This window comes from Aotus nancymaae, unplaced genomic scaffold, assembly GCF_030222135.1.
Source record: "Aotus nancymaae isolate 86718 unplaced genomic scaffold, 86718_ANA_hifiasm-v0.15.2.pri h1tg000008l, whole genome shotgun sequence".
NCBI classification, from domain to species: domain Eukaryota; kingdom Metazoa; phylum Chordata; class Mammalia; order Primates; family Aotidae; genus Aotus; species Aotus nancymaae.
Genome location: NW_026988419.1, coordinates 2,200,834 through 2,222,517, shown reverse-complemented (window position 1 = coordinate 2,222,517; position 21,684 = coordinate 2,200,834). Strand labels below are relative to the sequence as shown.

The 21,684-nt window shown below is 54.2% G+C and overlaps 2 protein-coding genes across 5 annotated transcripts in view; both read left to right on the top strand.

Annotated features, from left to right (window-relative positions):
* DIS3L2 (DIS3 like 3'-5' exoribonuclease 2) overlaps window positions 1–2,589 on the top strand; it is a 392,467-nt gene extending 389,878 nt beyond the window's left edge. For 3 of the 4 annotated variants that reach the window (XM_012434086.2, XM_012434085.3, XM_012434084.3), the window contains exons 18-21: window positions 57–187; window positions 319–423; window positions 1,422–1,523; window positions 2,094–2,589. In XM_012434086.2, the coding sequence (XP_012289509.2) occupies window positions 57–187; window positions 319–423; window positions 1,422–1,523; window positions 2,094–2,240 (485 nt within the window). In that variant the 3' untranslated portion in view covers window positions 2,241–2,589. Of the gene's footprint in view, window positions 1–56; window positions 188–318; window positions 424–936; window positions 1,275–1,421; window positions 1,524–2,093 lie in introns of those variants that run through there. The other variant, XM_012434087.3, reaches the window with a different exon arrangement.
* Window positions 2,590–15,107: 12,518 nt separating this feature from the next.
* LOC105704688 (alkaline phosphatase, germ cell type) lies at window positions 15,108–18,059 on the top strand. The gene is made up of 11 exons (XM_064372793.1): window positions 15,108–15,180; window positions 15,263–15,379; window positions 15,491–15,606; window positions 15,803–15,977; window positions 16,054–16,226; window positions 16,466–16,600; window positions 16,693–16,765; window positions 16,896–17,030; window positions 17,115–17,306; window positions 17,523–17,639; window positions 17,764–18,059. The coding sequence occupies exons 1-11, from the start codon at window positions 15,108–15,110 to the stop codon at window positions 18,057–18,059; spliced, it is 1,602 nt and encodes a 533-aa protein (XP_064228863.1).
* Window positions 18,060–21,684: the final 3,625 nt, after the last annotated feature.

Genomic DNA, 21,684 nt, shown 5'->3' with positions numbered 1-21,684 from the left:
CAGCCCCCAGGCTCCCACACTCATGCCCCGCCCATGACCCCGCCCCCTCTTCCCAGGCTATCGGGAGCGACTAGACTTGGCGCCCGATACCCTGCAGAAGCAGGCGGACCACTGCAACGACCGCCGCATGGCCTCCAAGCGCGTGCAGGAGCTCAGCACCGGCCTCTTCTTTGCCGTTCTGGTCAAGGTGAGCCTTCCAGCCTGGTGCCCCTCACCTCCCTCTGGCTCCCAACCCTCCTGGCCACCAACTCACCAGGAGGCTTCAAGGAGCCCAGGGCAGTGCCAGGAGGTGCCACGGCTGTAGCACTGTCCCTGCAGGAGAGTGGCCCCCTGGAGTCAGAAGCCATGGTGATGGGCGTCCTGAACCAAGCCTTTGACGTGCTGGTGCTGCGCTACGGCGTGCAGAAGCGCATCTACTGCAATGTGAGTGCCCTGGGAGAGCCCGGGGCGGGCGGGGCAGCCCAAGCCGTCCCACACTGCAGGGGTGCAGGCTGTGATGGGTCCCACTCCACCCCTCGCTCCCCCAGCCCTAGCACAAAGCCTACCTGATGGGCCTTGCTGAGACGCCCACCTCTCCCACCTGGGATGGCGGCTCCAGGCGCAGGGTTGGGCCTGGCCCCCTTTCCCAAGGACCCAGGAACCAGAAAGCAGGCCCCTCCATGGGCAGTACAGCTCGGCAGGGTGTGCGGGCTTTGGGGACTGTGCTTATGAGGAACGTGAAGGAATGAAAGGCCAGTGAATGGAAACTGTGTCCCCTGAAGACAAGGGGGAGAACTGTCCCTGACACGGCTACCTCGCTGGGTGACTTGATTCACAGTCTCCAAGGGGACGTGGACCTGTCCTAACGCCGCCTTAGGGGCTTGGCTGCAGCTGGCCCTGGGGTCCTCAGGTCACCACCTGGCCCCTGTGCCTGGTTTTGAATTTCCTAATATCCAGAGTGCCCGGGGAGTGCAGCGTCCAGCCCATTGTGCGCAGCAAATGTGGTGCTCATAACCTGGAGCCGGGCAGAAGAGGAAGCACGGAGTCCACCTGCAGAGCCTTGGGGCTCTCTGTCCTGAAGTTCAAGTCTAGGTCACCCTGCAGTGGGCCCAGCGCCTCCTGCACCGACAGATGGCACCAGCAGGGGGCGCAGCACTCCGCCGCCACCGTTCTCTGTTCCCACCTCAGTGCAGTGAGCCCTGGGCCCGTTAGCACACACAGCCACGGGCCTCCATGCCCCCGCCCTTGGCCCGTGGTTACTCTCACCTGCTGCCTCAGCCAGAGGTGGCCTGGCAGGGCCTCCCTGAAGCTCCCTCCAGCCAGGCAGGGGTGGGCCAGGATGGAGGGCCAAGGGCCGCCTCCAAGCAGTGAAGCCCTCCAAGGTGGAAGGGCAGGCGGCAGTGCCCAGGGCCGAGGCCTGAGGCTTGGTGTTTGCACTCCAGGCACTAGCCCTGCGGTCCCACCACTTCCAGAAGGTGGGCAAGAAGCCGGAGCTCACGCTGGTCTGGGAGCCTGAGGACACAGAGCAGGAGCCGACACAGCAGGTCAGAACCCCTCAGTGTCCCATCCCCTCAAGTCGGTGAGCCCTCCCCTGCCTTCTGTGGTGTCCCCTGCCCTCATCTATGTCTCCTGGGCTCCCCCAGCACTGCAGCCTCCCGGGTGGGGTTTTGGGGCCCCCAGACCCTCCCAGCTCACGTAGACCCCCTTCTGAGGGCCCTGCTTTCTGGTACCACCTTCCCTTCCTTGGGAACAACCACAGTGGAGAGAGGCAGGGCTCTGCTTGTCCCTCTAATGCAGGGGTGCTATCCTTCTGGGGTCCTTTTGAGAACCTGAGAAAAGCTATGAGTTTACACGCAAGAAATTTTCTGGAACCGGTTTCACCAACAACGTGTCCCCAAAGGTGGATCCGGGCTCCCAAGTTGTGCTTCGTAAGCCTTGGGAACGTCCAAGATGCCTCTGATGCCAGCTCTGCCCTGACCCAGGATGTTCCTCCTGGAGCAGGCCCCTGTTACAGATGGGCCAGCAGAGGCTTCCAGAGGCTGAGGGAGGGGCCTGGGTCCTGCTGCAGGGACGAGGCGGCCGTCCTCGTCCCCTCACGGCTGTGCTCTGCACAGGTCATCACCATCTTCAGCCTGGTGGAGGTGGTCCTGCAGGCAGAGGCCACAGCCCTCAAGTACAGCGCCATTCTGAAGCGGCCAGGCGCCCTGGGCCACCCGGGCCCTGAGAAGGAGGAGGAGTGTGACGACGAGCCTGAGGACTGAGGCGCCAGCAGAGCTCCACCCACCGCCTGCGCCACCTGCCGGCCCCACCGCGTTGGCTTTAGGAGTAGGACCTCTTGACACGGAGGGAGACTTTTAATTTGGTTTTTAACAACTCAGGGGTTTGTTTTTATTTAATTTTTGCAGCTCAACTTTTAAACAAACTGCAGGGGAGAGGGTGGGGCTGGAAGGAAGGCTGAGGCCTGGTCAGCAGTAACCCCAGCAGAGCAGGCCCTAGTCCTTCTGGGAGGCCAGCCCCCCTTTTCTCTGGGCCCTTCTGCCCTCCTCTGCCCAGGAAATGGGGGTTTTCAGCAAATTAGTGTCACAGAATAAAATCAAGTGTGAAGTGCCATCTGGTGTGTGGGGTGCCTCTGGGAAGCCTGGGCATGGAATGCCCCTTGCACCCAGGACACGGGACCCAGCTCAGGCTCCACGCCTCGCTGCTGAGCCGATGTCACCACCCGGAGCCTTCCTGTCAGTTCCAGCATGATTCAGAGCCGGCCGCGTGGCAGATTGATGCCGGAGTCTCATTCTGCCTGATTAAAAATGTAATTAGTATGCAGGACTGAGAGCGCCCCCGTCACCCTGACGCATGTGGCCGTGTCCAACCCTGTCCCCGCTTCCTCTCTGCACCAGCTCCACAGGGCCTGGTGGGGGTTGTGGGTCCTGTGACACCCCACCCCGTCAAGCAGCACTCTGTGAGGCCCTGTCCCCAGCTCTGGTGTGACTTGGTGCCCGGCAGCCCCAGGCCAATGTGCTCTGGCAGTGCCAAGGGAGCCTGGACAGAGAAACAGGCCTGGGCCTGGGGAAGGGAGGAGGGCCCTCCAGTGCCTTCCTAACCGGGAAGAGAAAGCAGCTCCTGGTGACACAGCCTGGCCTTGTCGCCCATCCAGTGTTCCGAGCACCCACGGATCCCACCTGCCTTGGGTCCCAGGCAGAGCTGGCTGCCACTGGGCAGTCCCTTCCCCAGCCAGCCGGAGCCCAGCCTGCTCTCCTTCCAGTCTCAGTGAGGGAAGCTCCCTGGCTTGGCTTCCCCGAGAGCTGCCAGAAACTAGGATGAAAGCCACGGTGAGCCCGGCCTCTGCTCCCCGCACCATTTCCTGGGGTGTCGGAATTAACAAGCTCATTTGATCTGGTTACAGTGAATTTTCTTCAAAGAAACGCTCAATAGTGTCCCTTGTCAGAGCCTCGCAGCGCCTGGACCACAGTGACTGGGCACGGCTGCCTTTGTTCTGCCACCATCAAATGGGGCTGGCTGTGGGAGGGGACCAAAGACATCCCACACCTGCCCTTGGTGCCTTCCCTCCTCCAGGGCTCAGCCGCCTCAGGTGGCCTCAGTCTGTGTGTCCTCACACCCCCGAGATGTCCCAGAGGCCACGGTCACCACATCTGTTCCTGTCCCCAGAGCCTTCCCCTGGAGCCAAGTATGTGCAGGGACAGGCGAGCATCTGAGGGTTTGGTGTTGGGGTGAAGGCTGTGTGTGGGGTGCTGCCAGGACCCAGGCAGCCTGTGAGAGCCCCAAAGAGGAGACACCCCAGCCCCTCCCCTTCCCTCTGGGCTGCCCGCCCTCTGAGGAGACACCCCAGCCCCTCCCTTCCCCTCTATGCTCCTCACCCTCTGAGGAGACACCCCAGCCCCTCCCCTCCCATCTATGCTGCCTCCCCTCTGAGGAGACACCCCAGTCCCCCTCCCCGCTGTGCTGTGGCAGTGAGTACTGTAGATTTGGGGACGTTCTTGGTTGGTGCACATGTCTCTGGGGAACTGTATCTGCCGCTGTAGGAAAGATACTCAAGTGTCTTTAGCTCAAGACCAACACTGCCCTTGGCTCAGGTTGGGACTTCAACTATTGCTATAGAGCAGTAATGGTTAAAATAAGGTTTTGGAATTTATTAAAATATTTTTGGCTGGGCATGGTAGCCCATGCCTGTAATCCCAGCACTTTGGGAGGTCGAGGCAGGTGGATCACTTGAGGTCAGGAGTTCAAAACAAGCCTGGCCAACATGGTGAAACCCCTTCTCTACCAAAAATACAAAACAATTAGCTGGGTGTGGTGGCTCACACCTATAATTTCAGCTACTTGAGAGGCTGAAGCAGGAGAACTGCTTAAACCCGGGAGGTGGAGGTTGCAGTGAGCCAATATCGTGCAGCTGCACTCCAGCCTGGGCGACAGAGCAAGACTCTGTCTCAAAAAAAAAAAAGATTTTTGTTATTGTTCAAATACCATTTAGACTAGATTGACATGTAAAAGTTTTGTGAGAGGGTAATACATTGTGTTTTCTCCATTGTATGAAAGAGGAGTTGTTGGAAATCAAGTGACAGCTTTTACAAGGGACAAAGTCACTTGTTCTTTAACATATAGTTTTTTTATTAGTTCCGAATTAGAAATGGCATCTGTTTTAGGTCTCAAGATATAACTTGGCTGTTCCTTTCTGTATATTTACATTGTTTTCTCTAGGAATGGTATATATAATTATATATTGGCCCTGTACCAAATGGGAGTGATGTTTATTTAATAGCTCTTTGATACCTTATGTTACCAAATATACAGTAAAGGCTGGGAGCGGTGGCTCACGCCTGTAATCCCTGCACTTTGGGAGGCCGGATGAGTGGATCACCTGAGGTTAGGAGTTTGAGACCAGCCTGGCCAACGTGGTGACCCATCTCTCCTAAAAATACAAAAATTAGCTGGGGATGGCGGCGGGTACCTGTAATCCCAGCACTCGGGAGGCTGGAGCAGGAGAATCACCAGGGTGGGGGGTGTGGAGGCTGCAGTGAGCCTAGATTGTGCCAGTTCACTCCAGCCTGGGTAAAAGGGCAAAACTCCTCAACCAACCAACCAAAAAACTCCCACAAATACATAGTAAAAAAAGTAGAAATTTATGAAATACTTAAAAAAAAATTTCGTGAGACAGGGTCTTGCTCTGTTGCCCAGGCTGGAGTGCAATGATGGCTTACTGCAGCCTTGACCAGCAGGCTCATGTGGACGTCCTGCCTCAGCCTCCCTGGCAGCCGGGGCTACAGGTGCATGCACCACCACGCCCAGCTAATTGTTTTATATTTTTGGTAGAGACAGGGTTTCACCATGTTGGCCAGGCTGGTCTCAAACTCCTGGGCTGAAGAGATCCTCCAGCCTTGGCCTCCCAAAGTGCTAGGATTATAGGCGTGAGGCACTGCGTTTGGTCTTCCTTTAAAAATTTTGAAAACTTGGCTGGGCAAGGTGGCTCACACCTGTAATCCCAGCTCTTTTGGAGGCCAAGGCGAGCTGATCATTTGAAGTCAGGAGTTTAGAACAGTCTGGTCAACATAGTGAAATCCTGTCTCTACTAAAAATACAAAAATTAGCCAGGTATGCTGGTGGGCACTTGTAATCCCAGCTACTCAGGAGGCTGAGGCAGAAGAATAGCTTGAGCCAGGGAGTCAGAGGTTACAGTGAGCAGAGATAGCACCACTGCACTCCAGTCTGGATGACAGAGCGAGACTCCATCTCAGGAAAAAATAAAAAAAAAAAAAAAAAAAAAATGCTGTACACAGTGGCTCTAATCCTAGCACTTTGGGAGGCTGAGGCCGGCAGATCATGAGATCAAGAGATTGAGACCATCCTGGCCAACATGGTGAAACCTGTCTCTACTAAAAAATACAAAAATTAGCTGGGCGTGGTGGTACACACCTGTAGTCCCAGCTACTCGGGAGGGGGTTTTATTTTATTATTATTGAGACAGAGTCTCGCTCTGTCACCCAGGCTGGAGTACAGTGGTGAAATCTCAGCTCACTGCCACCTCCGCCTCCCCGGTTCAAGTGATTCTCCTGCCTCAGGCTCCCAAGTAGTTGGGATAGGAGGTATGTACCATCATGCCCTGCTAATTTTTGTATTTTTCGTAGAGATGGGGTTTAACCATATTGGCCAGGTTGGTCTCGAACTCCTGGTCTCAAGTGATCGGCCCGCCTCAGCCTCCCAGAGTGCTGGGATTACAGGTATGAGCCGCCACGCCCAGCCTGGAGCAGTTTCAGATAACCACATAGCTGTTCACTGTTTGTTTGCTGAACAAGGGGAGTATGTGGCATCACCAGCTCATCTTGCTGTTCCCACAGTAATGCATCTGTTGGAGTAGACAATTGTTGAAAAGACAAGACAGCAGCCTCCTGGTTGCAGGGGCTGCTTTTCAGGAGTTTCTGGGGTGTTTTTGTTGTTTTGTTTTGTTTTGGCAGGGTGTTACTCTGCTGCCCAGGCTGGAGTAGAGTGACACAATCTCAGCTCACTGCAGCCTCAACCTCCTGGGTTCAAGCAATCCTCCCACCTCAGCCTCTCAAGTAGCTGGGACTATAGGCATGCGCCACCAAGTCCAGCTAATTTTTATATTTTTTTGTAGGTGTTGCTAGTAAGCAGGTTCTGGGTGGTGTCTGGGTGTCACCATGTTGCCTAGGCTGGTCTCAAAGTCCTGGGTTCCAGCAATCCACCCACCTCGACCTCCTATAAAGGCGTGAGCCACCATGGGAGACTGAGGCAGGAGAATCGCTGACGGACATACCCAGTTTCTTAGAAAAACACATTTGATAGAGACTTGTGAACAGAAGCCATGTCTGGGTCTCAGGTGGCATCAACACAAGATGGCAGCTTTAACCCTCCAAGACCGAAGGCCACAGGGGAGGGGTGACCTCAAAGGGATGTGTAGGACAATTGAAATATGATGACATCAAAGTTGCTCTGTCCGCAGGGCAGGATTTACAGGAAGTAGGTGCTCCTGCACAGGGAACACAGCATGAACTGGAAATCTTCGAGGCCCTCCGAGAACTGGCATTCATCAGATGTGACCCTGGTGAGATGGAATCACTGTGACACCCACACAACCTACAATAATCTGGAGGGCTGTTGGCAGCTGATGTGAGACTTCAGTTCTCGTCTTCTTAGCTTGCAATAACTTAAACAAGATACAACAGCAAAGGAGATGCAGCATAGAATAATTTATTGCAAAGGAAAAAGAGTATCTTAAAAGTTAAGTGCAGAATAGGCAGAGAGGAGGACTCAGGGCGGGCTGCTCATAAGGAAGAGACAGCAAAGCTGGCACTGGGGAGGCTCCCTTTATGGAAATCTCACATGATTATTCATGAGGGGGTGGGAAGAGGTGTTGCTAGTAAGCATGTTCTGGGTGTACCTCTGGGTGCATATGCGCAGTAGCTGGACATGCGTGTTCATATATTGCGTGTCTCATTAGCTTCTTAAATCTCCACCCAGGCTGTGCTTTTTACTGTTATAATGAGCAAAGGGTCAGTTTGAGGATAGGTAAAATGAAAATGCACGTGTTGTCTAGAAAGTCCCCACTGAAGCTAGCTTTGCTTGAATGAGCTCAATTACAATTCGAATGTGAGGCTTATTGTGTTGACTGTATGGTCACCACGGTTGCTGTGTCCCAAGAACATGGTCACTTTCTTGACTACCTATCTTGTCTCAGTACCGCCCTTTGGAAATTTGTACATGTCACATTTTGAAAAATACTGGCTGAGATGAAAATGCAAAACACAGCTGAACAGTTGCATCTAATCTGGATCAAACTGCAAGCTTCTTCCTTCCTTTTCCTTCTTTCCTTTTGAGATATGTCAAACATTAAAACAGTGCATAAAATGGGGTAAAGAAGAGTTACAGAATTGAACCCCAAAGTAACTACCACTCAAATCAAGAAATTGACTACGGCCAGCATCTCCCCACCCATATGCACCCCCTCATTCAAACCCCACTTCTTCCCTTCCCACCAAAGGGAACCATTGACTTTGCTTTGAGACAGAGTTTTGCTCTGTAGCCCAGGATGGAGTGCAGTGGTGCAATCACGGCTCACTGCAGCATCAGCCACCTGGGCCCAAGAGATTCTCCCACGTCAGCCTCCCAAGTAGCGGGGACTACAGGTGTGTGCCACCTTGCCCACTTAATTTTTGCATTTTTGGTAGAGATGGGGTTTCACCATATTGCCCAGGCTGGTCTGGAACTCCTGGGCTGAAGCCTCGCCTCCCAAAGTGCTATGATTATAGGTGTGAGCCTCCATGCCAAGCCTGGCCTAAATTTTTTGACACTCCTTTTCTTGTGATAGTTTTTGGCCAGGTGCAGTGGCTCATACCTGTAATCCTAGCACTTTGGGAGGCCAAGGTGGACAGATCACTTGAGGTCAGGAGTTCAAGACCAGCCTGGCCAACATGTGAAACCCCGTCTCCACTAAAAATACAAAAATCAGTTGCAGTGGCTCATGTTGAAAAATGCGCGCTTTGAATGAAGAGAGCTTCCTAACAGGCTTTGTGTGAGCAACATGGCTGTTTCTTCACCTGGGTGCTGGTGGGCTAAGGCCGAAAAGGGCATTAGCAAAGGGCAGTGGGATAGAAGTTGGTTTTATAGGTTTGGGTAGTTTTTTGGGGGGCGGGGTGTTGCAGAGTAAGTTCAGTTACAGTGGTGTGGGGTAGGGGCAGGGGAGTATACATGACCACAAGTTCAGTTACAATGGCAGGGGTGGGTGAGAGGTGTTTACATTATTATAAGAACAGTTAAGATGGCAGGGTTGGGTGAGGGGCTCGTCCAGGGAAGCTGCCAGGCGATTAGGGACAATGGCGAACCCAGGTGGGGGTGGGGGAGTGGAGGGGGGTGGGGGTGGGAGACGTCAGCCGAGGCAAGCAGGACTTCAGACTTTCAGGCTCCAGGCTTGCATGTAGAGACCTGACAGCTCACAGCTGTAATCCCAGCACTTCGGAAGGCTGAGGTGGGCGGACTGCCTGATATCAGGAGCTCAAGACCAGCCTGGCCAACATGGTGAAACCTCATCTCCACTAAAAATATAAAAATGAGTCAGGCGTGGTGGTGGGCACCTGTAATCCCAGCTACTTGGTAGGCTGAGGCAGGAGACTCCCTTGAACCTGAGAGGAGGAGGTTGCAGTGAGCTGAGATTGCACCATTGCACTCCAACCTGGGCAACAGCGCGAGACTCCGTCTCCAAAAAAGTAAATAAATAAAAATTTAAAAAGAAAAAAGAAAAATACAAATATTAGCCAGGCATGGTGGTGGGTGCCTGTAATCCCAGCTACTCAAGAGGCTGAGGCAGGAGAATTGCTTGAACTCAGGAGGCGGAGGTTGGCGCCACTGCACTTCAGCCTAGGGGACAGAGGGAGACTCTGTCCTAAAAAATACATAAATAGGCCGGGCGCGGTGGCTCACACCTATAATCCCAGCACTTTGGGAGGCTGAGGCGGGTGGATCACGAGGTCAAGAGATCGAGACCATCCTGGTCAACAAGGTGAAACCCTATCTCTAGTAAAAATACAAAAATGAGCTAGGCATGGTGGTGCACGCCTGTAGTCCCAGCTACTCGAGAGGCTGAGGCAGGAGAATTGCTTGAACCCAGGAGGTGGAGGCTGCGGTGAGCCGAGATCGTGCCATTGCACTTCAGCCTGGGTAACAACAGCGAAACTCTTGTCTAAAAAAAAAAATATATACATAAATAAATAGAAACAGGCTCTTGCTATGTTGTTCACTATGTTGTGAATTTTTTCATGTGCCTGAGCAAGACTGGAGAGCACACACACACCAATGTCACTTGCAGTAAACAAAAGATACTTGTCCACAAAGTGTATGGTGACACCCTGGCCACATGGGGACGCTTGGCCACCCTGCCTCCTACCTTCCTGCCAGAGTCACCTGACTGTCGTGATATCTGGTTACAGCCCTTCCTCTGAGGTCCAGGAATTTCAAAGCAGAAGCAGCAGTCTTTTCTGGGTGGAGGAAGAGATAAAGCCTCCATTCCTGGGATTCCTGGTTACCGTCACCTGGGGCCAGGGGAGGCCCAGGCTGTGGCATGCACTCTCTGAGGATTGTCATCTTGGTCCTTCTGGTCTCTGATTAGGAAGGGCTGTTCCTGTACGACACCATTTGGATTCCTTAGCACCCTCTACCACCTGATGCTCTTGGGGACACCAAGCTCTATGTAGTCCAGACCATATCCAGCTCAGTGCCAGAGCCAGGGCGGGGCTGAGTCCACCCCTTCACCAGCTACTGCCGACCACGGATGAATGGCTTCTGCCTGCCTCCTGCCCTCCAGATCTCACCAGGACATCTCACTAAGAAATATGGTGACAGCTCTTGCCACTCAGGGGAGAGCATGGCAGGGGCTGGGAACGAATGTTGTCACCAAACACCCAGCAGGGCGCAGTGGCTCACACATGTGATCTCAGTGCTCTGAGAGGCTGAGGCGGGAGGATCACTTGAGGTTAGGAGTTTGAGAGCAGCCTGGGCAAAATAGTGAGACGCTACCAAAAAAAATTAGCCAGGCATTGTGGCCGGTGCCAATAAGCCTAGCTACTTGGGAGGCTGAGGCTGAGGCAGTGAGCCAGGATCACGCCACTGCAGTCCAGCCCGGGTGACAGAGTGAGACCCTGTCTCGAAAAAAAAGAGGAGGGAGAGTGCAGTGGCTCATGTCTGTAATCCAAACACACTGGGAGGCTGAGGTGTGAGGATCCCTTGAGCCCATGGGGTTGGAGACCAGCCTGGGCAAGAGAGCAAGACCATGTCTTTACACAAAATGAAAAACGAGTCAGGTGTGGTGGCACATGCCAGTGGTCCCAGCTACTAGGGAGGCTGAAGTGGGAAGACTACTTGCGCCTGGGAGGTCCGAAGCTGCAGGGAGCCGTAACTGAACCATCGCACTCCAGCCTGGCTGACAGAATGAGACTCTGTCTCCGAAACCAAAACAATTCCAACTTGAAAAATAATCACGGAGTGGCTGCAAAAGCTCCCGACTGGCTTTAACTTTGGAGTGAATGAATGAATTAAGGACCTGAGAGTGAATCTCCTCCAAAATTTAGCCCACAATTTTCCTAACTCAGCAAGATGAAGCAGGAGGTATTGGGAACTAGGGGGGGCGACTAGCAGGGGGTAGGAAGGTCCCATGAGGGCGACATCTTCCCTGAGAGCCCCAGGATGACAGTGGGAAGCCAGGCAGGGTGCAGGCAGGAAAACCCCAGAAAGCTCAGCCTGAGAGGAGGCGCATGGCTTGGTGGGGAGTGGGGTGGGACAGGCAGAGGCTGGGCAGCAGGTGAGGTCCCCTGGGCTCTGGGGACCAAGCCTGGGGCTCGGGGTGAGCAGGCCTGAGCGGAGGAGGGCTGCTGTGGTTGAGCTGGGGCGGGTGGAGCTGGAGGAGCCTTTTCTACTCAGACCAATTTCTGGATCGTGCTACAAGACACAGTACATCACATTTACCTCCTTCACCATCGCCAAGTGTACGGGGCGGCCGTGCTGAGTACACGCACATTGCTGTGCAGCTGATCTCCAGAACGTTCTCACCCTGCAGCCCTGAAGCTCTGTCCCCGTTAAATTCCAGCTCTAACCCTAACCCCAACCCCAGCCCTAACCCGCTGCCCCTCCCCCAGTCCCAGGTAACCTCCCTCCGCTTCTGTCTCTATGAATTTGACTCCGCTGGGGACCTCAGAGAAGTGTGTTCAAGTGTATTTGCCCTTTTTGTTATTGTTTTTAAGAACCTTATTTTGCAGGTGACAGCACTGGTCCTTTTGTGACTCTCATATTTCACGAGCATAATGTCCTAACATTCCTCCAGGTTGTAGCAGGGTCTTCTGCAGGGTCTCCTTCCTTTTCAAGGCTGCATGATATTCCCTTGGGCGTATGACCCCATTTGGTTTTTCCATTGTCTGTTGATGGATACCTGGGTTTCTTCTACCTTTTAGGATTTTTTTTTTTTTTTTTTTTTGAGAGACAGAGTCTATTTGTGTTACCCAGGCTGGCCTGGAACTCCTGAGCTCCCTCCAATCTTGGCCTCCCAAAGGCTGGGACTGTAGGTGTGAACCAATGTGACCAGCGTCCCTTATTCTTGTTTTCAAAAATTTTCCAAATTTTATTAAGACCGAAACAAACAAGCCAGGCACGGTGGCTCACGCCTGTAATAGCGCTTTGGGAGGCCAAGGTGGGTGGGTGACTTGAGGCCAGTACTTCAAGACCAGCCTGGCCAACATGATAAAACACCATCTCTACTAAAAATACAAAAAAATTAGCTGGGTGTGGTGGCGTGTGCTTGTAGTCCCAGCTACTCAGGAGGCTGAGGCAGGAGAATCACTTGAACCTGGAAGGTGGAGGTTGCAGTGAGCCAAGATCGAGCCACAGCACTGCAGCCTGAGTGACTGACAGAATGAAAGGCTGAAAAAGTGTTTTTCAAAAACGAAAAAAAAAAAAAAGACTGTAATAAACCCTTGGATGGAAAAAGTTTATAATGGTGACTTCTGTAACGTAAACTAAAAAGTGAAGAGTTAAAAAATAAAAAAAGAAAATGTCAATGAACCGGAAGCAGAATAAACATAAAGTGGAAAAGCACACGAAACCAATCACTATATTATTTTTAAAACTATGCCTATGAGGTAAAACAATCAACAGCAAAGGCGAAATTAATCAAAACACAGGATAGTCGTTACCTCTGGGGAGAAAGATGGGAGACTCAGAGGCTTTCAATGTCTAGTAAATTTTGTTCTCAAGACTTATCCCTGCAGAATAAAGAAGAATTTACTTTTGTTATTAGTCTTTAAATGGAATAGATGGAAAATATTCTTTGCCTGACCACAACAAATGGAAAATATATTAATTAATGAAGTTCAGCCATTCTTCTTCTGTTTTACTGATAATAACAGAAGCCAGAAACCTGGAAGTAACCCTTGACCACGCCCTCACAGACCATATCCAACAAATTATCATTTCTGATCACGCCTATAATGCCAGCACTTTGAGAAGCCAAGGCAGGCAGATCCCTTGAGGCCAGGAGTTTGAGACCAGCTTGACCATGATGGTGAAACCCCATCTCCACTAAAAATGCAAACATTAGCCAGGCGTAGTGGCTCATACCTGCAATCCCAGCTACTCAGGAGGCTGAGGCAGGAGAATCGCTTGAACCCAGAAGTGGAGGTTGCTGTGAGCCAAGATCGCGCCATTGCACTTTAACCTGGGCAACAGACCGAGACTCCCTCCAAACAAAATCCAAAAAACATCACTTTGTATTCTTCCTCACCCACAGCACCAAAGCCTGGCCCCAGCCACCTTGATTGTCACCGTAACCCAAATCCCTCCCGCCCTAATCCAATCTCCACACAGCCGCCAAAGCCAACACTTTAAAACCTGATGGACCTTGTCTCTCTTTAGCTTGAATCTCTCTTCCACCCTCCTTTCCTATCAGAAGCAACAGAGAGACAATTGCCCAAGGCCACACAGCAGGACATGGCAGAGGCAGGATTCAAAATCTACTAGTCTTGACAGTCCACGTGTCCCATCCAACCACTATCCCACCTTGGGTGATCCCAGAAAAGGGTCAGCCACTGCCCTAACACAGGGTAATCTCGGACAGAGACAGACCGTTTCTCCTCCCGTCGCCACCTCACCTCCTTCATCAGCCTAACTCCTAGTCATCCCTAATCCTCAGCTCCAACCACACTTTCTAGGAAAGGCCTTCCTACCCCTTGTCCTAGTCCAGCAACTCCCCAGAATTTGATGGCCAGTGCTTCGTACATCTCTCAAAACATTCCTCTTCCGCTGGATCGTGCCCTCCATGAGGGCAGAGGTCTGTTTTGCCCGCCCTTGAGCACTCTGCTTCCTGTCCAGACACATTTCTCCTGAATGTGGGCCCAGACTGGTGGCTCAAGTCTGCAATCCTAGCAGTGCTGGAGGATCACTTGAACCCAGGAGTTCAAGACCAGCATGGGTACCATAGGGAGATCCTGCCTCTCAAAAAAATTAAAAATTAGCTGCATGTAACGTAGATACATGGGAGGCTGATGTGGGAGGATCGCTTGAGCCTGGGAGGTGTGGCGTGATGGTGACACAGGCAGACCCTGTTTCAAAAAAATAAACTAGTAATAAAAACCAGGAAGAAAAAAAAATGATGGGGGGATATGTGAACTGGAGAAATACTTTCTAAGTCAGCCTGAGGCTATCAAAACCTCAGAGCCCCACGTGAGAGGCCACAGTTCTGGGTGTGCCCGGGGCCCACGGAAAACAGACTCGCCCCAGCTCCGTCTACCTGTGCAGGGAACAGGGGTCAACCTCAAGTGCACAAGCTGCTCTGGAGACGCAGCCCAGGCCTGGCTGGCCCGGGGTGCTGGACTCTACCCCACCTGCATCATCCAAACATCAGTGTGAGTGCACCCAGGAAAACACACACACAATCACACACAACATGTGAGCAATGGGCGAGACTGGTGTGGCCCCGCTCAGTGTTGTCACCATTGGCCCCACAGCTGCCCACAGTCCTGGAGCTCTGGGCCCAGATTTCTGCCAGCCCCACCCGTCCAGGCTAGGGACAGATGACGGAGCAAGAGGGTGCCAGGGCAGCAAGGCTCCCAAGAGGCCCTTTCCCGCATGGCCCAGGCTCCTGGCATCAGGACGCTGAACCCAGGCCCTAGCCCGGGCTATGTGCCTCCAGCTTCCCTTCCTCTAGGCACCAGAACAGAGCCTGGCCCCAGCTCCCAGGAAATACAGAAACAATGGGTGAATGAATGAGTGACAGGGTGTCTTGTTCCACACAACACAAGGAGCAGGGGTTGGGGGGCAGGCTCCTGGCTGCAGGAGGAACACCACACTCACTGAGATGGCATCTGCACCCAACACCCCTCCCTTCCCTGGGGGACACCTGGTCCCACCCTGAGCTGCCTTTCTCAGGACCCCAGCCCAGCCCAGCCACACCCTGCCACTCCCTTCAGACAGTGTAGCTTAATTAAGAGGCTGGGCGGGGTCAAGGTGGCAACAAGGGGAGGGACCGGGACAGTTCTCCCGGATTTAAACCCAGGCAGCCTGGAGTGCAGCTCCTACTCCATACCCGGTATTCCCGCCTCACCGCTCTCCTGCTGCCTCCAGACATGCAGGGACCCTGGGGGCTGCTGCTGCTGCTGCTGGGCCTGAGGCTACAGCTCTCCCTGGGCATCATCCCAGGTAATGAGGCTCCCCCCGCTGCCCCTACACACAGGGCACCCCCAGCCCAGGCTGACCTGATCTTTGCTCTCCCCCTGGCCAGTTGAGGAGGAGAACCCGGACTTCTGGAACCGTCAGGCAGCCGAGGCCCTGGATGCCGCCAAGAAGCTGCAGCCCGCACACACAGCCGCCAAGAACCTCATCCTCTTCCTGGGCGACGGTGAGTGAGCAAGGCTGTCCAGCCCGCAGCCCTCACAGCCCCGGCACCCGGACCGCCGGTGGTTCCAGGACAGCCCTGGGGCCCAAGCCTCACACATTTCTGCTCCTTCAGGGATGGGGGTGTCTACGGTGACAGCCGCCAGGATCCTAAAGGGGCAGAAGAAGGACAAACTGGGGCCAGAGACGGCCCTGGCCATGGACCGCTTCCCATACGTGGCTCTGTCCAAGGTGAGGCCTGGGCCACCTCAGAGTCTTCCAAGAGGAGAAGAGGAATCCTGGCTATGGAGGGCGGGAGGAAGGAGGGACTCTGAACTGCTGGGGCTGGAGTAAGAGCTGGAGGCAGCTGCAATCCCAGAGGACAGAGATCATGGTCTGGGTCTGGGTGTCTGCCCTAGAGAAGAGCCCAGAGTGTCTCTGTCCCCAGACATACAGTGTAGACAAGCATGTGCCGGACAGCGCAGCCACAGCCACGGCCTACCTGTGCGGGGTCAAGGGCAACTTCCAGACCATCGGCTTGAGCGCAGCTGCCCGCTTTAACCAGTGCAACACGACCCGCGGCAACGAGGTCGTCTCCGTGATGAACCGGGCCAAGAAGGCAGGTGAGCTGGGGCCCGCTGTGGGGTCAGGGCCAGGTCACAGACCTCTGTCGCATATCCTGACCTCTGTCACCCTCAGGGAAGTCAGTGGGAGTGGTGACCACCACACGGGTGCAGCACGCCTCGCCAGCCGGTACCTACGCACACACGGTGAACCGCAACTGGTACTCAGATGCTGACATGCCTGCCTCGGCCCGCCAGGAGGGCTGCCAGGACATCGCCACGCAGCTCATCTCCAACATGGACATTGACGTGAGACTCCAAGGCCAAGGGCTGGGGCTGGGCAGAGGGGAGGGTGGGAACACAGGCTCAGATCCAGGCAACCAACAGCCTGATGGGGCCAGCAGGGTCTGGAGGTTGGAGACGTAGAAGGTGCAGCACAGGCGGGGCCCTTCCCACAGCCCTGGGGAGGGAAGCCAAGGGCTGTGCATGAGGAAGGGGCACCGGGCCAGCCAGACCCCAAACCCACCTGCCCCATCCTCTGTGCCCAGGTGATCCTGGGCGGAGGCCGAAAGTACATGTTTCCCACGGGGACCCCAGACCCTGAGTACCCAAGTGATGCCAGCCAGAATGGAATCAGGCTGGACGGGAAGAATCTGGTGCAGGAATGGCTGGCCAAGTACCAGGTGATGGGCTGGTGGGTGCGGGGTCACAGCAGGGGGAGTGCAAGGGTGTGGGGCTCCGGGCTGTGGGCTGAGGCCTGGCTGTGTCCCTGCAGGGTGCCCGGTATGTGTGGAACCTCACTGAGCTCATGCAGGCTTCCCTGGACCCGTCTGTGACCCACCTCATGGGTAAAGACCCCCTTCCTGCCCTGGCACCCCTCGTATGGCCTCAGATGGCATCTTCCGAGCCTGTGTGCAGGTCTGCCAGCACCCTCCCACCCCCAGCCTGCCAGTCACCACAGGACCCCTTGTCCCACAGGTCTCTTTGAGCCCGGAGACATGAAATATGAGATCCACCGAGAATCCACACGAGACCCCTCCCTGATGGAGATGACGGAGGCCGCCCTACACCTGCTGAGCAGGAACCCCCGAGGATTCTTCCTCTTTGTCGAGGGTGTGTGATGGCCCCTTGGGTAGTGGGAGTAGTGAGTGGAGCAGGGGCAGGTTCAAGCATCACCCCGCTCTGGCCTTCCTGCAGGCGGCCGCATCGACCATGGTCATCATGAAAGCAGGGCTTACCGGGCACTGACTGAGACGATCATGTTCGACGACACCATTGAGAGGGCGGGCCAGCTCACCAGCGAGGAGGACACGCTGACCCTCGTCACCGCTGACCACTCCCACGTCTTCTCCTTTGGTGGCTACCCCTTGCGAGGGAGCTCCATCTACGGTAGGCCTGGGCAGAGAGGCAGGTGCTGCCCCATAAATTTTGTGGGTGAAATCTGAGCCTCAGTTTCCTCCTCCGTCAAATAGAGGCAATGCTGGCACCTGCCCTGTAGGGTCTCAAGGACTAAGCTCCGGACCAGCAAAAGGTGGCGGTGCCTAGAACATGGGAGGCATTTCCACAGCTGTGTTCAGCTCAACCACGGGACCCCTCTCTCTGCAGGGCTGGCCCCCGGCAAGGCCCGGGACGGGAAGGCCTACACGGCTCTCCTATATGGAAACGGTCCCGGCTATGTGCTCAAAGACGGTGCCCGGCCGGATGTTACCGAGAACCAGAGCGGTGAGTGCCGCGGGGTGGCCCTCTCAGGGGGACCAGGGTGCCAAGGATGGGGGACTGGCAGGAAGGGGTCTCCTCCTGTCTGCCTGGAACTGAACCCTCCTACCGGAACTGAACCCTCCTACAGGGAGCCCTGAGTACCGGCAGCAGTCAGCAGTGCCCCTGGACGCAGAGACTCACGCAGGCGAGGACGTGGCGGTGTTCGCGCGCGGCCCGCAGTCGCACCTGGTGCATGGCGTGCAGGAGCAGAGCTTCATAGCGCACGTCATGGCCTTCGCCGCCTGCCTGGAGCCCTACAAGGACTGCGACCTGGCGCCCCCTGCCGGCACCACCGACGCGGCGCACCCAGGGCCGGCCGCGGTCCCCGTTTCACTTCCCCTGCTGGCTGGGATCCTGCTGCTGGGGGTGGCCGCTACTCCCTGAGTGGCCTGTCCCTGGGGCTCTTGCCTCCCCATCCCGGAGTTCTGCTCCCCACCTCCAGTGGTCCTGCCAGCCTCCATTCCGAGCTGTCCCCTCTGGAGTCCCCACACAGATGTCTTGCCATGGAACCTTCACCTCCCCGTGCACCCTGGGGACGGAGCCCGACACCAAACCTGCCCCTTGGCTGCTCCCGGACTCCCTGCCCCAACCCCTGGGACTGCTGGTTGTGTTCTGCAGCTGCCTGCATCCCAGGAAAGGAGGGGGCTCATGCCATCCAGCCCCCACCTACAGCCCAATGAGTACCAGGCAGGCTCTGCTCTGTTCCTGGGGAAAAGAAGCACCCAGACCCCGCACCTCGCTGATCTCTGCTTCAGTCCTTGAATCACCTGTGGAACTTGAGAACTTTGAGCATCAGGATGCCTGGAGAAGCGTGGCTTCCAGCCGCTGTGCTGGTCAAGGAGGCTGCTGGGCTGGAGATCCCCAGTGGGATTTTAACACAGTCCTCGGCTGCCCCCACTGGGCTAATTCCACACCCCTGCACCCCTCCAAGGGACCCCAAATCACAACTACTCAGATGTTCCACACCCCAGATGCCCATTTCAGCACCCAACTGAGATCCAAGAAGCTCCTGGGAAGCTCTGGGGCAGGGCAGCAGCCCAGAACCCAAGGTCCCTCTGCAGGTCTCTGGACGCTGGGCATAGATTTCTCGGCAAGGAAGACTCCCCTGCCTCCCCGGGGGTTCTGTTCAGGCAAAGCAATAATAAAAGGAAGTGTTTAATCCCAGCAGTTTAGGAGGCCGAGGCAGGCAGATCACGAGGTCAGGAGATAACACCATCCTGGATAACATGGTGAAACCACATCTCTACTAAAAGCACAAAAAATTAGCCAGGCGTGGTGGCACGTGCCTGTAGTCCCAGCTACTTGGGAGGCCAAGGCAGGAGAATCGCTTGAACCCAGGCAGCAAAGGTTGCAGTAAGCTGAGGTTGTGCCACTGCACTCCAGCCTGGGAAACAGAGTGAGACTCCATCTCAAAATAAATAATAAATAAATAAATGGAAGTGTTAGACAATGTAATCCCAGTGCTACTTCCTAGGAGAAAAATAATGAGTGCCAATGGCTACGGTGTCTGGAGGGCTGGATAACGCAGGCCAGGAAGGGCTGGCTGCTGAGGAGCAGACGGTTAAGCAGGAGACCTGCACAGAGTAGGGGCTTAAGCGAGGCAACACAACAGCGCAAAGGCCCTGAGGCAGTGCCAGCAGGTGCTCTGGGAGGCCAACGAATGGATCAGAGGGTGGGTAGGCAGAGGGGTCAAAGAGGGTGGGAGGTATGGGGGGGGTTGTGAAGTCTGAGTAGCGGGGTGTGGTTGGATGTCTTTGAGGGGGCTGTGACCCACCCTGGCTGGGAAATGAGCACTCTGGCTGCTGCCAGGAGAAGGGTCTGGTCTTGGGTGGAGAACAGGGGTGGTGGCAGGCCCCGGTGAGAGCTGGGGAAGGAGCAGACTCCAGGTGTTTCTGACCTCTCTCTGAAAGCATTCTGGAGCACCCATCCCAGTACAGCCGTACTTAGTACCGCATCTGCCCCAAGAAAACACTGAAAAGATTTTTATTTGAGGCAGACTCTCTGTTGACCAGGCTGGAGGGCAATGGTATGGTCTCAGCTCACTGCAACCTCCACCTCCAAGGTTCAAGTGATTCTGCTTCAGCCTCCCAAGTAGCTGGGATTACAGGCGCATGCCACCACAGCTGGCTAGTTTTTGTATTTTTAGTAGAGACGGGGTTGCACCATGTTGGCCAGGCATGTCTCCAATTCCTGACCTCAGGTCATCTGCCCAACTTGGCCTCCCAAAGTTCTGAGATTGCAGGTGTGCATCATCGTGCCCAACCGAAAAGAATTAAAGGTGAAATCAACCACATATTCCAGCAAATTTTACACTATCACAAAAAATACAAAAATTAGCCAAGCCTGGTTGCCCATGCCTGTGGTCCCAGCTACTCAGGAGACTGCAGTGGGAGGATCACCTGAGGTCAGGAGTTTGAGATCAGCCTGGCCAACATGGTGAAACCAAAATTGTTCTAAACTAAAACATGGTCTCTACTAAAACTACAAAAATTAGTCAGGCATGGTGGTGGGCACCCAGCTACTTGGGAGGCTGAGGCAGGAGAATCACTTGAACCCGGGAGGCAGAGATTGCAGTGAGCCAAGATTATGCCAAACTCTGCAGCATGATTGAATACTTCCTTGCTTATGAAAATTGATTTAACATTGTAAAACATCTATTTGCCAGGCACGGTGGCTCAGCGCCTGCAATCTCAGAAGTTTGTCAGGAAGAAGGGGTAGGATGACTTGAGTCCAGGAGTTCGAGAACAGCCTGGGCAACATAGTGAGACCCCATCTCTACAAAAACAACAACCGAGCCCAGGGAGGTGGAGGCTGCAGTGAAACAAGATTGCGCCACCGCACTCCAGCCTGGGCAGCACAGCAAGACCCTGTCTGAATAAATATATATACACACACACACATTTGAGGACCTGGCTCTCTCAGGACAGCTTTTTTTTTTTTTTTTCCCCAATTCCAGGTTTCAGTGGCTGTCACAAAAATATGGGAGGTGATCAGAAGGTAGACACCTTTACCTGGCCTTACTAAATCATCATACTCATTGTTACATTCCATTCACCAAATTTGCAAAGGTTCTGGTAAAATCCAGCTGGTATATTTCTATCTTCCCAGTTGTCAGGTGGTTGGGAAGTTCCTCTTTCTAACACATGGGGAGGAGCTGCATGTTTATGTTTATGTTTTTTTTTTTTTTTTTTTTTTTTTTTTTTTTTTTTGAGACGGAGTTTCGCTCTTGATACCCAGGCTGGAGCGCAATGGCGCGATCTCGGCTCACCGCAATCTCCGCCTCCTGGGTTCAGGCAATTCTCCTGCCTCAGCCTCCTGAGTAGCTGGGATTACAGACACGCGCCACCGTGCCCAGCTAATTTTTTGTATTAGTAGAGACGGGGTTTCACCATGTTGACCAGGATGGTCTCGATCTCTTGACCTCGTGATCCACCCGCCTCGGCCTCCCAAAGTGCTGGGATTACAGGCTTGAGCCACCGCGCCCGGCCTATGTTTATGTTTTTATGAGCGCTCACACCCACGGACTTCTATTTTCTAAAAGTGGAGACGTTTTAAAAACAGATTATTCTGGCTTGGCATGGGGGCTCACGTCTGTAATCCCAGCCCTTTGGGAGGCCGAAGCAGGCGGATCACTTGAGGTCATGAGTTTCAGGCCAGCCTGGCCAACATGGTGAAATCCCCGTCTCTACTACAAATAGGAAAATTAGCCAGGTGTGGTGGCACGCGCCTGTAATCCCAGCTAGTTGGGATTATAGGCTGAGACAAGAGAATCACTTGAACCCGGGAGGTGGAGGTTGCAGTGAGCTGAGATCGCACCATTGCACTCCAGCCTGGTGACAACAGTAACACTCTGTCTCAAAGAAACAAAACAAAACAAAACAAAAACCAGATTATTTTGAAATGAGATCATTCTGTTCTCAAGCTTCCTTTTCCTGTGTAGGCATGAGTGTTTATGAGTCCAACACATTGTTGACCCCAAAATCAAGTGTCAAAATATTTTCAAACTTCT

Coding starts and splice junctions, on each gene's coding strand:
- LOC105704688 (XM_064372793.1), top strand. CDS start 15,108: ATGCAGGGACCCTGGGGGCTGCTGCTGCTGCTGCTGGGCCTGAGGCTA. Junction 16,227..16,465: donor TCTCCAACATGGACATTGAC/GTGAGACTCCAA, acceptor CTCTGTGCCCAG/GTGATCCTGGGCGGAGGCCG. Junction 17,640..17,763: donor TGTTACCGAGAACCAGAGCG/GTGAGTGCCGCG, acceptor ACCCTCCTACAG/GGAGCCCTGAGTACCGGCAG.